General features: G+C 49.0%; 5 protein-coding genes across 6 annotated transcripts; 2 read left to right on the top strand and 3 right to left on the bottom strand.

The window, feature by feature from the left end:
* Positions 1–68: 68 nt before the first annotated feature.
* On the bottom strand, positions 69–3,349 carry LOC117895416. The gene is made up of 5 exons (XM_034803050.1): positions 1,626–3,349; positions 918–1,570; positions 644–854; positions 432–578; positions 69–377 (listed from the first exon to the last, which is right to left on the bottom strand). The coding sequence occupies exons 1-5, from the start codon at positions 3,228–3,230 to the stop codon at positions 225–227; spliced, it is 2,769 nt and encodes a 922-aa protein (XP_034658941.1). The 5' UTR covers positions 3,231–3,349; the 3' UTR covers positions 69–224.
* A 50-nt stretch (positions 3,350–3,399) lies between these two features.
* LOC117895420 (protein ST7 homolog) lies at positions 3,400–5,642 on the top strand. Its single transcript, XM_034803056.1, has 2 exons — positions 3,400–3,824; positions 3,885–5,642. The coding sequence occupies exons 1-2, from the start codon at positions 3,686–3,688 to the stop codon at positions 5,366–5,368; spliced, it is 1,623 nt and encodes a 540-aa protein (XP_034658947.1). The 5' UTR covers positions 3,400–3,685; the 3' UTR covers positions 5,369–5,642.
* Positions 5,643–6,158: 516 nt separating this feature from the next.
* Positions 6,159–8,839, bottom strand: LOC117895419. 2 transcript variants are annotated; one of them, XM_034803055.1, is made up of 7 exons: positions 8,483–8,499; positions 8,383–8,439; positions 8,188–8,322; positions 7,591–8,129; positions 7,438–7,527; positions 7,215–7,384; positions 6,159–7,145 (listed from the first exon to the last, which is right to left on the bottom strand). In XM_034803055.1, exons 3-7 carry the CDS (start codon positions 8,276–8,278, stop codon positions 6,314–6,316), a joined length of 1,722 nt encoding a protein of 573 aa, XP_034658946.1. In that variant the 5' UTR covers positions 8,279–8,322; positions 8,383–8,439; positions 8,483–8,499; the 3' UTR covers positions 6,159–6,313. The 2 variants fall into 2 exon arrangements, with proteins under 2 accessions (XP_034658946.1, XP_034658944.1); XM_034803053.1 differs by adding an exon at positions 8,613–8,839 and having other exon boundaries at positions 6,215–7,145; positions 8,383–8,546.
* Positions 8,840–11,098: 2,259 nt separating this feature from the next.
* LOC117895435 (NF-X1-type zinc finger protein NFXL1) lies at positions 11,099–14,252 on the top strand. The gene is given in 11 exon segments (XM_034803089.1): positions 11,099–11,208; positions 11,211–11,240; positions 11,327–11,502; positions 11,504–11,953; positions 12,009–12,167; positions 12,226–12,342; positions 12,414–12,530; positions 12,591–12,931; positions 12,990–13,176; positions 13,234–13,689; positions 13,745–14,252. Coding segments are annotated over 11 exon segments (2,541 nt in total). The 5' UTR covers positions 11,099–11,126; the 3' UTR covers positions 14,171–14,252.
* On the bottom strand, positions 14,186–15,672 carry LOC117895436 (solute carrier family 66 member 3). The gene is made up of 4 exons (XM_034803090.1): positions 15,312–15,672; positions 14,989–15,248; positions 14,466–14,586; positions 14,186–14,404 (listed from the first exon to the last, which is right to left on the bottom strand). Exons 1-4 carry the CDS (start codon positions 15,463–15,465, stop codon positions 14,274–14,276), a joined length of 666 nt encoding a protein of 221 aa, XP_034658981.1. The 5' UTR covers positions 15,466–15,672; the 3' UTR covers positions 14,186–14,273.
* Between the last annotated feature and the right edge of the window lie 44 nt (positions 15,673–15,716).

Genomic DNA, 15,716 nt, shown 5'->3' with positions numbered 1-15,716 from the left:
TTTTGATTATTAATTAAACATAATTGATATATGCATTACATCTAATGTATACATTTAGGTGACACATGTATTTTAGATATTCTGTTTATGTTACGTTTGTTTGTACAGTATTTTGTAAGTTTTGAAGGTGGATTTAAAATTTAAAATTACTTTTCCAATTTTAGATCAACTACAAGGTGGACTTTAAAGTGATGCCAGATGCTACCAGTGCTTTTTTGGTAGCTCTACACGTTAACGTCGCTCAGGTAACGCTTCAAGTGCCCCTGCACACTGGCAGTGGCCCATTGCTCTCCAATGGACTTGAGCTCCTCATCCATGCGGGGCAGATTTGTCGAATTAATGGCCGCATGGTTGAGCTTCTTTAGAGTGCGATAGGACTGCAAAAGGGATATCATTTAATGGGCATAAGTTGCATTATGCGATTGACTTACCTCCGCTGTTGTTGTGGATATTAATTTGGCTACGCCAAGCGCTTCCTCCACTACGCTGCGCGCGCGGCAAGTCTTGTCCACGAAACTCTGTGGACCCAAGAGATCGGCAGCGTGCAAGCGTTCGCCCAGCAGAAATAAACGTGAGTGCTGCGGGATTTAAAGACGGAATTAGAGGCTCTTAAATGCACTTAAAGATAAGCTGGTAAACGCACCAATTGAGTGGACACCTTTGGGTGATTATGGAAGAGCGCATATCCCTCGGGCAGCTGCCCCAACTTGGCATAGTTCGTCTCAAAGCAGCAATCATCAGCGGCCACGACATAGTCGAGCAGCGGCAATTGCATGACGCCCAGATTCTTTAAATTGCCAACAATGCCAGCGACCAGCGGCTTCGGGAATGTGGCCAGCGTGCGTAGATATGTTCTGCAAGGCAAACAGGGACAAAAAGTAAGCAAAGATCACGGAGGAAGCGCAGATTCTACTCACTTGAGTGCCAGCATTAGCTGACTGGCGCTGTTCTTGCGCTTCTCCGCGGAGCCTAAGACCAGCTCCTGGCAGTCTATGCCTTGGCAGTAGTGTGGACCCTGCACGGTCAGCAGCACCGTGTTGTACTGCGAGTTCTTGGCCACGCTGACGAGCAGCTCGTTGAGTTTCTGCAGCAGCTGGCTGGTGTAGGTGTGACCCGCTTTGCCGCGCTGCACATTGATCACCAGATGCGCCAGCTTGTCCAGCTTGTGGAGCACAACCAGCTCGTTGCTTGTCTTGGGCTGTGCACTGCGTTTCATGTCATTGGTCAGGGTGGTGCGTGCCTCATCGCCGCCTCCCGTGGATGTTCTTTGGTTCGCCTTGTTCTCGGGCTTGAGGAACTTAAATGTGGGATCATTCGCCTCCGCATCCGTTTTGTTATCCAGCGAGAGGCGACTGACTGACGCATTGCTGGAGTACGAGCTGTTTGAGCGTCGTCGCATGATCATGTCGTCTTCATTGACGCGTCCCTTGTACACGTAGTCCCAGGACTCAGAGGCCAGTGGCTTGGTCTTAGTGGCGGGAGTTGTGGCTTCAGCGGCAGCAGCGCGTTTGCCGCTCTTCGGTGCAGTGGCAGTGGCTGCCTCCTTCTTGGGCGATGCCAGCTGCAGGGGCTGCAAACCGAAAGGATAATTAATAAATGAAGCAAAAAGGGTTGGAAATACTTACCCGTCCGGTTACGGTCATGGCCCGATTGCGCATACGCGGCTTGTTCAAAGTTTCGCCGGCACTCAGCTCACGCGCCTCATGCTCCACGGCTTGGATCATATTGGCTGCACCCTCATCCCCCATCAATCGATCAATTTCGCTCACTTTCTTCTTTTTCTGTGCGCCGCCGTTGGCCAGGCCAGCGTTGGGCGTTTGCGAGCGACGCTTGGCGGGTGTCCGCACCTCTGGCGTTGCTGCACGCATCAGCGCGGCGCTTGGCGTTTGACAGCGACGCTTGGCTGGTGCACGAATCTCCGGCGTTGCTGCACGCATCAGCGCCACTGTGGCCGGACGCGTCTCCTTCTTGGGCACACTCCTGGCCGCAGCTCCGCTTGGTTTCGCAGTCTTTGTGGATGTGGAGGGGCCAGCGCCATCTGCTGCTGTGGCCAGTGGCGGCGTTGCGGTGCCCCTGGAGCTGGCATATTGGGCAAACGATTTCTGTGTCTCTGGCACATCCGGATCCCAAATGATCTTCGGCACACGATTGCGCTTGACACCTGCTGGCGCCTCGCTGACCGCACGCTCTGTGGGTGTGGCAGCCTTGGGCTTCGTGGAGTTAGCCAGAGTCCGGGCGCTAACCGATTTTATGACTACTTTGACCTGATTGGGAATCAAATGCTTATTGTTTTGCGGCACTTTGACAGTCTTTGGCTGTGGCGGCAGTGGCGGCTTTTTGGTTACAACTGCAGCTGCGGGAGCCTCGCTGTCAGAGTCACAGTCGGTCCAGTCGTCGTTGAGCGTGCTCACAATATCCTTTGGCTTGACCACAGCCACGGGCACTGCCACAGGCTCTTTGCGGCGCGATTTCTGAGCTTTTAAATCCGCAATTTGTTCCAGCGCCACGGCGCGTGCCTGCTCTGGCGAGAGCTTCGTTTTGTACGACGGCGAGGGCGAGGCGGAGGATGTTTTGCTGAGCAATTTGCTGGACACAGTGGACTTAACACTCTTCGCGGCTGCTGCTGCCGGCACATTGTCTTCATCATCGTCGACCTCCAAGGTTGGATATTGGCCCTCCCCGACGATAGTCACCTCCACATCGACGTTGTCCAATTCGGAGAGTGTCTTCTCCATGGCGGACTTTTCCTCATTCGCGTCCGTGCCTTTTAGCAGTGCAATCAAATCCTCTTCCTCCAGCGCTGGTTCGCTAGTCTCCACCTGGCTGGGCTTGTCCAACTGTGCTGCTGTCGCCTCTCCCCCCAGCGGTGCAGCTTCGTCTGCGCACACCACAACAGGACTGCCATTTTCCGCACCGCTGCTGGTGGAGGCAATTTCGATGACATTTTCCAGCGCCTGTTCGGCGGGATGTGTGTTGTGCATTTCGGCTATTTCCAGCTCCAGCGAACTCATCTCATCCAAGGCCACCTGCTCCACCTTCAGTCCACCATTCGCTGCGAGCAGTTCAGAGCCCGCTGTTTTATTTTTTATCTCCCCCTCCTCCTCCTGCTGCACCGTGGCTACGGTGTTTGGCTGCGATTCTTCCTTGACGCGTGCGCCTGGTTCAGCCTCCTCGCATTTGGACGGCTCCTTGTCTCCGTCCACTTTGTCGCTCGTCATCTGTGCCATCATTTCTATGGCCTCTTCACTGACTGCAGCTATTTATTTGTTTATCTAATTTTTTGATTCCCCGATGTGCTGCGATTTGGTACAAAAAAATCTATTCTATTGCTAGCGAGCGGCCATTTTTGTTAGAGATGCGCGAAAACAATCGATAGCAAACAATCGACAGGTATTTCTCTTTTGGTGTTTATCGAAAAACTAAACGCTCTCATCCCCCCCTTTGCACCACTCCGATGAATACTTTATAGAAAAAAAAGTCTACAGGATCCAAGGATAAAGCGAGGATATTTGTTTGTAAACGATTTGTTCGGCTCGAAAACCACTGCAACTCGGCGACGAGACGCTCTTAAGTGCACTCCACTCGAGGCGACGAAACGCTCGGTCGTGGCGGCAACGGGAAGGCAACAAAAACAACAACATCCAATACACAATTTGCCAAACCAAAAAAACGTTTGTGTCTCAGGATGTGGGACTCATCCATGTTTCTCAGCACATTGACGCCAAAGTTCTATGTGGCACTCACGGGCACCTCCAGCCTCATATCGGGCCTCATTTTGATCTTTGAGTGGTGGTATTTTCGCAAGTACGGAACATCCTTTATTGGTAAGTTCCCCGTGCTCCCGCTCTGACTGCAACTAATTTAAAACCTTTCTCCATTGACAGAGCAAGTGTCCATCAATCACATTAGCCCCTGGATCAATGGCAACGATGCCCAATCGGACTCCAGCAATGGCAGCGGCAGCAGCAGCAGCAGTGGCTCCAGCAGCAGCAGCAATGGTGGCGGTGGTGGTGGTGGGGGTGGCAGCGGCGCAGGACCGGGCGCTGGTGGGGGTACCAATTCAACCACCAGCACGGGCACCCAAATGCCCGAATGTAAAGTGTGGCGCAACCCTCTGAATCTGTTTCGCGGTGCCGAGTATCAGCGCTTCTTTTGGGCGACCAGCAAGGAGCCGCTCACGTACTACGACATGAATTTGAGTGCCCAGGACCATCAGACGTTCTTCACCTGCGAGGGTGATGCGCGCAAGGAGGAGTACGAGATTATGCAGACGGCCTGGCGTGAACGGAATCCCATGCAGCGCATCAAGTCCGCGCACAATGCCCTGGAAATCAATGCCGAATGCGCGCCCGCGTACATTCTGCTGGCCGAGGAGGAGGCTATGACCATCATGGAGGCGGAGAAGATACTGAAGACAGCGCTCAAGGTGGCGGAGCTCAACTATCGCAAGTCGCAGGCCACGCAGCATCAGGGAGCCATAGCAGACGGCATGCATCGCAGGGACACGAACGTGCTGATCTACATCAAGCGGCGGCTGGCCATGTGCGCCCGCAAGCTGGGCAAGTTGAAGGAGGCGGCCAAGATGTTTCGCGATCTCACCAAGGAGATACCCTCCATCATGAGCGTGCTGAACATACACGAGAATCTCATCGAAACGCTGCTGGAGATGCAGGCCTACGCCGATTGCCATGCCATACTGGCCAAGTACGATGACATTTCGCTGCCCAAATCGGCGACCATTTGCTATACGGCAGCGCTGCTCAAGGCGCGTGCCGTTGCGGACAAGTTCTCGCCGGACATTGCCTCGAAGCGCGGGCTGAGTCCTGCCGAGATGAGCGCCGTGGAGGCCATACATCGGGCAGTGGAATTCAATCCGCATGTGCCCAAGTATTTGCTGGAGACGAAGCCGCTCATTCTGCCGCCGGAGCATATACTGAAGCGTGGCGATTCCGAGGCCCTGGCCTATGCGTTCTTCCACTTGAAGCACTGGAAGCAGGTGGAGGGCGCGCTCAATCTGCTGCACTGCACCTGGGAGGGTACATTTCGCATGCTGCCGTATCCGCTGGAGCGCGGTCATCTCTTCTATCCATATCCAACGTGCACCGAGTGCGCCGATCGTGAACTGCTGCCGGCCTTCCACGAGGTCTCCGTCTATCCGAAGAAGGAGCTGCCCTTCTTTATACTCTTCACCGCTGGACTCTGCTCCTTCACGGCCCTGTTGGCCCTACTCACGCACCAATATCCAGAGCCAATGGGCCTGCTGGCACAGACAGTACTTACCTGGATCTCGTATCCCTTTCAGTTGCTCAAAGAGCGCGTTGAGGCATTCTGGCCGTGCAACTTGCTGCAGCAATTGTCTCGTGTCTAAGTTGTTTGGATTAAAGGAGTGATGGATTTATGGCTAACCCCTCTAGCCTCTACTCGAACCCGTACTACTCTCTGCCCTCGGATGACGCACACAAACACAAGGAAACACTCACACACACACTCACACGTACATTTTCAGCAAGGAACAAAAGCTACAAAAAAAAAACAACTACACTTATACACATACATATATATATATATATCTATATATATTTTGGATCTTAATATGTCTGTGTTGTCTTCGTGAAATAAAGAAAGCAAAAAACAAAACAAAAAGCTACCAAAAACTCAGCGCTTTCTGTGGTCCCTACCCTCTCTCTTAAGACCTTATTCTCATCATTATTTTAATTACTTTACTGTAACGAGAAGCGAGTAGCGTGTAAACTAAATGCAGAAATTATAATTTCATTTATTTATTAAATTTTAAATCATTTTTGTATCTGCTCCTGTCAATTGTCTAAAAGTTTTAGAGACAAATGCAAAAGAAAAATCAACTCGAAATCTATCAAATTTATTGGTGGGACAAATCTATCAATATGAGGCTATAGAGAATTCTCCTGTGTTTATATTTAAATTTTATATGGATGAGTAATATAATAATAATGAGTAGCTTAGTAATATGTCATGTGTCGGCACTGAAGAATCCTTCCTTCTCGCTCCTGAGAAGAATCTATCGCTGGATAGAGGCTCTCGTCATCACGGGTACAAGCCACAAGAATAACGGACTGGCGAGTAATGGAATGGATATCCGTAGAATATTTCGCAGTGTTTTTAAAAAACAAAACTATTTATTTATTTATGTGTTATTTATTTGTGTACATTGTAAGTTCTATCAAATTTGTATACAGCCATCTGTTATTTGTTGTCAAGTTGTGCTCATTTATAATATGTTTAAAGTTCACTTTGTGATTGGGTTTACATTTGTTTCCTCTTCTGCGACTTTTGCTTACAATTGGCAGATGCTGTAGTAGCCCTCGCAGACGTCACACTTTGTGAGGAGTTCGGAGTAAGAGTTTGGATTCAGCGACATAAAGTAGGCACTGACGGCTGTCAAAATCTCCACGGTGTGCGCGACAATCTCATCGTAGTCCCCATCTCTGTAGTTGTCCAGAATTTGCTTAAGGATGCGATACAGCACCGATTCGGTGGCAATAAAGAACTTCAGCACCGACGTTAATTCATGCAGCATTGTGTCCATGAAGGTGCGCGTTAGATTCATGATGAAATCAAAGATCTCGGGTTCCAGGTTCTTGGCCATGCTGGTGATCAAATTCTCAATACTCTCGGCATTGACAATGTGTTCAAAGAGCACCTTTCCGTATTTCTCCAGGACAAAGACCACACCGCCGACCACAGCGGAGCTAAGCTGGAGCGCATATGCGCCCGTGGAATAGTTGGCAGGCTCTGGGCCGTCAAGGGCAGTCGGATTGGGACCCAGCAGGCGGGAGCCACCAATCGTTCTGGTATTTACCGCTGCCTCATGGGTGGCGGGTATCGGCTGCCGCACCTGACCCAGTATGTCGGGCCCCTGATTATGCTGCACACTGGCACGCAGCTCCGCGGTATTGGTGGCCACCTGATCGTTCAGCACGAAGCCCTTGCCATCGGGCGCAAAGGCAGCGCGCACGCCCTCCTTGTTCAGCTGCTTGTTGATCTTGTACAGATCGTTGAATTGCTGACCTGAGGGCACCTCATTCACGCCGCGTATTATGTCCAGCTTGCCCTGTGTATTGCCACGGATGCGTATGGTCTCCTTGGACACCTTATCAAAGGCGCGACTGCAAAACAAGCAACGAAAAGTGTCAAGAGGGAAAGGATTATAAATCGAAAGCTTATTAGCTGATTACCGCTGGCGATTGCTCAGTGTCTCGCGATAGCTGCCTATCTTTCTGTTCGCCGTATCATTGATAATTGTCGATGCCAAACGGAAGTTGTAAACGCTGTGCGTGAACAGCACCAGCGAGGCCGAAAGCTGCAGCACATCCAGTGCTGTGACATTATCGCCATCCTGATGTTTCTGCAGCAAAGAAATGATAGAGCGGAGTCCAAAGGATGCGATGGAGGGCTTACCAGTATCAAGTCGAGCACACCATTGGCCACGCCAGTGCCCGAGATGACAATCGAGGAGATGTTAAACCCATTGATGGTCAGCTGAGTAATCTGCAAGGGGGATTTTACATGCAATAAACTCAAGGGTGAAGGCTGGATTGGATTTGGTCTTACCGCTCCCACCTCCTTGCCGGCGGCTGTGGCCGCTGACATTGCACTGGTGGCACCTGCAGCGCCCAGGCCCACGGCTCCAGCGATAACGCCCAGCCAGTGGCCACGCGCCTCCCTGTCCGTCACATTGATGGACTGCTCATGCTGGCTGCGATCCACCAGCTTGGCACTGGAACGTGCCGTGGCATAACCGGCAGTAGCCAGGCCCACGGCACCGGCAGCCGCCATCAGCGGCGCACTCACCGGCAGCGTTAAGAAAGCGGCCACTGGTATGCAGGCAGCTGCAAAGCCACCGATCGCACTGCCCGTGTCCAGATATCCGAGCACCTTTTTGTTCGTGCTGGCCGCCGGTGTCGTGTACTTGTCCAACCTCACCTGACCGTGGACAATCTTGTAAATGCCACGCTCGGGGGCCACCATTACACCGTCGGGCAGCTCGTTTGTGGCCACATATGAGGCCCAGTTCGGATAGACGCGTCCATTCTCGTCCACGAACACCATGCAGCAGTTGGAGCTGTCGCCGCTTCTACCACTGTTTCCGGCTAGAGAGAGTACAAAGAATGAGTACAGCAGTCTGCCGATGGCCAGGAGGCAACTTACTGACACAGCGACGCGTGCGGAAAACCGGATGACAAGAAAAGGAACGGCAATCCTCGGCGCGATTAACGTCCTGCTCGTTCGGCACAACCATTACGTAAATTATGGACGTCAGCGACTGGCGATTTGTATATTTTCCTGGAATTCAAAAAATCTGTATGACTGATTGATGCGTTCAGTTGAGATAAGCGGCCTTACGCTGCTCCCAGACCGCATTAAAGATTGTCTCTCGAATTTTCTCATTGGCCGCGATGAGCTTATTGCGTGCGGTCTCCTCATCCACGCGTCTATTCTTCTCCTCCGGATCGCGCACCAGCTCCCTCAGCTTACGCTTCAAGATGTGCGCCTGCTCTTGGGACAAGCTGGGGATGATGTCATTAGCTCGGTGCGCAAGCCATGTGCAGCAGGAGAAACTGCGCAATACTCACAGATCCCAGATTATCTCCTCGGCATAGCCCAGAGAATCGGCAAAGTTTTGCTGAACCTCTCGGGCGGTGCGGGGAGCTGCTCTAACGTTATTGTTCGCCTCCGCCATTACTTCTCTTCGTTAGTTTCGACTGTAAACTGGAGCTTATTGCGGGAATCTACCCATTTATATATGCGATGCGATGATCAAATCGTCAATACCATCAAACACCGGCACACGAACAGCGTTCCAGTGATCGATAGTTTGCAGAGCTGCAACCGCAACTGTCTTATCGATGTTTAGTTTCTCGAATTTTGTTTAATTTTTGCAATAAACTTTTTAATTTGCGCGTTAAATACTAGTCGTGTGGCAAGTATTCGCTTTTCATGGTAACAAAATTATGCAATTGCTATTGTGTGGACAAAGAATATGTTTTCTTAACTTACAAAACATGTAGAAACTGTTCCAAAAAACGCACCACGCAGCGCGAACTGAGATATAAATATCCGTTGCAGCATCTGAAGCTGCGCGGGTGCTCAACCAAGATAAAAATAATCTTCTACAGGCGCAACAAATGTAATCGGCAAGACGATAACGGAAACGAACCGGTGGAATCGATCCAGTTCGTCCCTCAACTAAACATCCGTACGTGCAGGGTGCCAGCACCATTGCACCGTCCTCATGTCTGGTGAAAGGTATATACATCTACGTTGGAGAGATATCTTAACAAATTTATCATAATACAGAAACCAAGACTGTATTTCGATCGGTATACATATTATATAACAAAAACAAATAAATCTTTTAAGAGCATGCCAATCCACTATTAAAGCATTATTATGTTTAAGAGCAGCATTGAAAACTAAATGTTAATTAGATACAGGGTATACAAAGGCAAATACTACAAAACATTTTAAAACGTAGCGTTTAGTTCGTTTTTTTTCTAACCTATTCAGTTATATCTTTATTTGTGTAAACAATCCAATAAAATAAGTTATAAACAGTAGGACAATCTTGTTGCGACTGTATTGTACAATCGTAGAAAATTGTAGTTCCACGCCTGAGAGTCTTAGTTGGATGGCAATATTAAACAGAATATCAAAATCGAGTAAATATGTCATCAAATCAATGAAAGATGAAGATTTTTAACGCAGCTGAATGATATTGTGCCCACTCGAATTTATTAGTAAGCAGAAGGGATGATTGGCTACAACAAACATTTACGAGCAGTATTATTTCTACATTTTGGACAAAGCGTTTAACTATTTAAATTGCGGGCGTTCAGCTGCTTAAATTTGAGGACTCACTCGGAAGCGTTTGAGCCATGCCCCCAATTCAAAATAGAGATCAGTGGATTATCGGATAGCTCCTCCCCCCCTGCTCCAATAAAGAAGTAAAAATTAAATCTTAAAGAAATCGGTGTTGAGGAGACCATTAAGGAGACCCTGAGACTGACGGTTCGCTTGCGACAGCTGGTGGCTAATTTCTCCGCCTAGGATATTGCTGCTGCTGATGCGGCCGTCGACATCATCATCAGATGGATTCAGATACGGCCCGCCCGCGCAGCTGCTGGCATGGAGCTTGTTGGTGTCTTCGCTATCGTCGGCAGAGTCCAAATCCTCCTCATTAATGGTGGCTACCATCATTGGGTGCGACATCGATGAACTTATGACCCTAGGTCGGGCCTGGCCAGGCGCTATCGTCGGCTTCACACAGTTTTTCCGCAACAAAAATCCTCCATTTCTATTAATGGTGGCTACCATCAAAATATAGGTCAAAAACTTCTTCAGTAGCAAAATTTGTAGCAAAACATAAAATTGGCGACATTTCAGTAGATGCAGATGGTCCAATTGAAAATATTGGCGATATTGCGATGGGAGCCATTGATATTGAATAATTTCCAATAGTTGATCCATATTCCACAGATCATCCAATTTTTTCGATTGATCAACTGCTATGGGACGCATTATTAATATTTAAACAGATCCATTGCAAATTATTAATAGAGATTTTGAAAAAAAATCTATGTTCTTCTCACAAGGACAAATAAAAAATTTGCTAAACCAATTGCAATTGCCTACGACTCGAAATCAAGAGCGTTGCAAACAAATAATTGATTTAGAGATCGCTGATGATGGAGGAGTGGTATCCTTCGAAACAGTCTAAGACAAATTCATTGTTAATTATTAAAAGCAAGTTGATTAAATGGATTTATAACACATTTTTTGCTTGATCTTTTTAGTTTATTCTTATTATGCAATCAATTGAGGAAAGATGTATCATAAAATTAGCATAATCCTGCTGAGAATTTAATGATGATTTGAATAAAATCACATTTTTAAAGCTGATAGTCCTAACCAGCTGGTAATATTAAATTGAACATCAAAATCGAGGAAAATGATTTAAGTTTTACGGTATTTTTACAGTATATTTTGAAAATTCAAGGGTATATTTCGGTATATTTACGAGGGTCTGTCGGTATATTTGATCGATAATTCCGCGGTCACACTGCTATCAACGTCGAACCGGCTTAAAAATGGAAAAGTTTAATAAAGTCCAGGCCAAAAACCTTGCGGCGGCCCAGAAACTTGTGGACGCCTACGCCTCGAGCTCTGAAGATGAGGGGAACTGGATGAGCAGAAAATTTTGGGTATGTGGCCCCCACAACATGCCGCCGTGACGTGTCCAATCAGCATCAATCTTATCTTTACTGTAATATCAATGAATTCGCTGTAGATCAATTGTACAAGCACTACCAACCGACATCCAGTGGGTCTAGTGGAAAGACGGCAAGTGACAAGGATGCCGCACGCACCACTACCTTCCTGGAGAACACCCTGCACTCTGGAGCGGCCACTTGTCTCATTTGCATTGGCAGCATCCGACGAGTGGAGCCGATATGGTCCTGCAGGGAGCTGCTATTGCTTCTTCCACCTCAACTGCATTCAGCGGTGGGCCAATGACAGCATGATGCAGATGAAAGTGAAGGCGGAGCAGCAGAATGGCAACCAGGGCCACTACAATCATTTGGGGGACTTTGTGCCGCCCAAGCGTCAGAAATCGCTCCACTGGTGCTGTCCCCAGTGCCGCAGGGAGTACCAGCCGGCAGAGAAACCAACGCAATACAACTGTTTCTGCGGCAAGGAAGAAAATCCGCAGTCGCAGCCGTTCCTAGTGCCGCATTCGTGTGGCGAGATTTGTGAGAAACTACTTCAGCCCAAGTGCGGGCACGATTGTAAGCTGCTTTGTCATCCCGGGCCGTGTCCGCCCTGTGCTCAGCAGGCGCAAGTCTCCTGCCTGTGTGGGAAATCAGCTCCGCGGTCCATGCGCTGCATAGACAAGCAATGGAAGTGCCAGCAAACGGTGAGACAATTTAATGAATTCAATCCTTAATCCACTTATGACTTCTTCTTTAAAGTGCAAAGAGCTCTTGGCGTGCGGGAAGCACAGGTGCATCCAAGTATGCCATCGACCAGGTCAGTGTCCGCCCTGCAGCAGCAAGAGCAACCAGCCATGCGAGTGCAAGCGAGAGTCGAAGGTGGTTAGCTGCTCGGATCGCAAATGGAAGTGCCAAAATGTAAGTGGATGTGAACCCAAAGCAAGGAATTCGCTAAAAGATTGCCAAAATGTTTCAGGTTTGTGGAGCGACATTTGCCTGTGGCTTGCACACATGTGAAAAGGTGTGCCATGCAGGACCCTGCGGCGGTGGAGAGTGTCCCTTGGAAGTGAGAACGTGCCCCTGTGGCAAAAGTGTATGTATTACTCACGTATCAGAACAACTCAACAAAGCAGCCCTCATGCCTTATAAGTTCAATTTCCACAGAGCCAAATGCGGCCATGCAGTGAGGCTGTGGAAACCTGTGGCGACACTTGCCAGAAGCTCTTATCCTGTGGTCAGCATTCGTGCACACAGCGTTGTCATCGCGGCAACTGCATTTCGGTAAGACATTTTTCCGACACATAAATAGCAAGGACCCCGTAATTACAATTACCATTCCAGTGCCCTGTGAGGACAAAGAAGAAATGCCGCTGCGGTTTGCATGAGAAGGAGCTGCCCTGCTCCAAGGAGCACACTTGCGAAACCAAGTGCAAGCAAATGCGTGACTGTGGCAAGCATGCATGCAATAGAAAGTGCTGCGGCGACCAGTGCCCGCCTTGCGAAAAGATCTGTGGCAAGCAATTGAGCTGCAACAAGCACAAGTGCCAGTCCGTGTGCCACAATGGGCCGTGTTATCCCTGCAAGCTGGAGTCTCAGATTAACTGCCGCTGCGGCAAGACGCGGCGCAGCGTGCCCTGCGGTCGAGAGAAGAGTGCGCGCATCGTCTGCTTGGAACTTTGTCGGTGAGTTAGAAAGGAATGAGGAATCCCCCAAATCTACAAACCAATGGAATGATTTCAGTATAACTGCCAAATGTCATCATGCCATTAAACATCGATGCCACAAAGGCGAGTGTCCGCCCTGTGGCCAGGTGTGTGGACTGCCAAATACTGCCAGCGGCTGTGGACACATCTGCAAGGCGCGCTGTCACGAGGCTGTCAGAGTGAACCGGCCTGCCGATGCATCGGCCCGCCCTCAAACCAAAAAGGTGGGAGAAGCTTCCATGATACAAGAACTCCTCATATTTATTCGATTTCCTCTTTAGTATGAATACAAATCACTGCCACATCCACGCTGCGAGGAGGGCGTCAGCGTCACTTGCATTGGAGGCCACGAGGTGGCCACTTGGCCTTGCTGGAACTCCAAGCCCACTTCCTGCCAGCGCAAATGTGCGCGGAAACTCAAATGTGGCAATCACAAATGCTCACGCGTCTGTCATTCCGTGCCCAATCCGCAAGATATGCAGCAGCAGGCTGGCTGTGCCACATGCGAGGAGGGTTGCATAATACCCCGTCCTACTGGATGTATACACGCCTGTCCCAAGGGCTGCCATCCGCCGCCCTGCACTCCATGTGGCTTTGTGATAAAGAGCAAGTGCCACTGCGGTCTCACGCAGCTGGTGTACAAGTGCAGCGAATATTTCGATGAGGCGGGCACTGTCCAGGAGATAATCGAGCGGCGGGAGAGATTCCGCAGCTGTGGCAGTCGCTGCTTAAAGAATGTGAGTGCCGTAAGGTTGAGTAGAGATCCCCTTTATTAATGAGACTTATTTTCAGTATCCTTGCGCACATCGGTGCATGTCGATATGCCACTCTGGCAAGTGCCCCAATCCGGAGCTGTGCCGCAAGAAGGTTCGCATTTTCTGTGCCTGCAAGAGACTTAAGCAGGAGATCGCATGCGACAAGCATAGGGCTGGACAAACGTCGCTGGAGTGCGACTCTAGCTGTGTGGCCGAACGCACCCGTGCCCAGGCCGCGGAACTGCAGCTTCTGGAAGAGAAGCGCCGCAATGAGGAGGAACGCAATCGCCTTGAACTGGAGAAGTTCGAACAGAAATTCGGAAAACGCAAACACAAAGAACGCAAAACCATAGACGTTGGTCCGCCCAAAACCAAAATGAATTGGCAGCGAACTGCCATTTATGTGGCGTCAGCAATGATTGTTCTGGGAGCCATAGCTGTGGCTTTCTATGCCGACAGTTAAATGACAACAACGAAACACTTTAAAGATGAATCTATAATATCAATTTAAACGGATAAGAATAAACTACAACAACGACTGATAATCTTGAGCATGGATGGTTCTCTTAGGCCTTCTTCACCTTCTTCTTATAGAAGCAGGCGGCTGCAAAGACGGAAGCACTGAGGAACGTCGATATAAGGAAGTTCGAGAGCAGCATCAAGTCATGCGACTGCACATACACCGTATAGATGCGAGCTAAAAGGGATAAGGGAGAGTGTTCAAAGTAAAGTTTAAATCTGACTCCATGTCTACTTACTCATGTTGGTGAAGGCAGAGAGCGCCCAGGTTGTGCGGCTGACTGAGCTGGCATCCTTTGTCCTCAGTATGGCCAGCAGCTGGAGCACCTTGCTGGTTGCCCCAATGGGCGTGCAAAAAGGCTAATGAACGACAAAGAGGAAGCATTTATTTAAATAAATATATCAGGTGGTCAAGGGGGCCACCACCGGCGAGAGTATAAATAGCTGCTCAAACATTATACAACAATAAATGTTGACCTTGGACAAAGATGATTCCCAGTAAAGAGCGGACAGACAGATAGCTTTATCGGAGACGGCTCGAAAAAAATCTAAAACAAACAAAACTCGTTTACCGAAATCACAGCAACATAATTAGTTAATTGGAGCGGCTGCGGAGGTGTTCGGGGAAACAAGTTTGAACTACGTTGAACGCGTTATCTAGTCAAAAATTGTTGTGGGCTGCGGGACGTCAAAAGCCCCTCTAATCAATGACGAATGTGCACATACGCGATATCAATTGACCCTATGTATTGCATTACTCACCACCAAGAATGTAAGGATGATAATGGGAAAGAGTTTCAGGTATATGAGCGTGGCTATGATCACATAGGCGACGGCAAATATTTGCGTCTTCTTGCCGAGTAGATTTTGATACTTGAAGGCGTAGTAGATGAGGATGTATTCTTGCAGAAGGAGCACGGGATACTCCATGTAGGAGAGGAAATCGTAGTCACTGGTGTAGTTGTAGGATATCATCACTGTGTAGCTGAACAGCTCCAGGCATAGCCCAAGAACGCTTATACCTGTGTTCGCAAGTAAAGTGAAATATGAGTGGGCGGACAGGATGTACAAGGCGGCTGGCTCACCTTTCGAGGATTGGTTCTCTCTTATCGTATTTATTTGCGGCACCTTGATCACCAAGCATGATGAGACTGTGATTAAGCTGAGCAAGTCGGCAATCACGAGCACTAATCCCTTGTCCAGGTACTCGGACACCACCTCGGACAGACCTCCAGCCATCTCGACGGTCAAACGAATTTTAATATTTTCGCTGTGATTTATTTAAACGCAAACTTTCGATGACCGGCTGGCTATCGATGAACGGGAATGCCTCGCTAACTCATCATCCATGGAGTGCCTTTATTCAGATTCCCAAAACATATCCTTACATCACATCCAAGAATTTTTGTAGTTTTGTTTTCCGGATTTCCAAATACTTAAATTTTTCCGCGTATCGATTCATTGCACTGTTTAAGGTCGTATCACATTCG

This window comes from Drosophila subobscura, chromosome J, assembly GCF_008121235.1.
Source record: "Drosophila subobscura isolate 14011-0131.10 chromosome J, UCBerk_Dsub_1.0, whole genome shotgun sequence".
Classification (NCBI taxonomy): Eukaryota; Metazoa; Arthropoda; class Insecta; order Diptera; family Drosophilidae; genus Drosophila; species Drosophila subobscura.
This window is presented reverse-complemented; position numbering and strand designations above follow the sequence as displayed.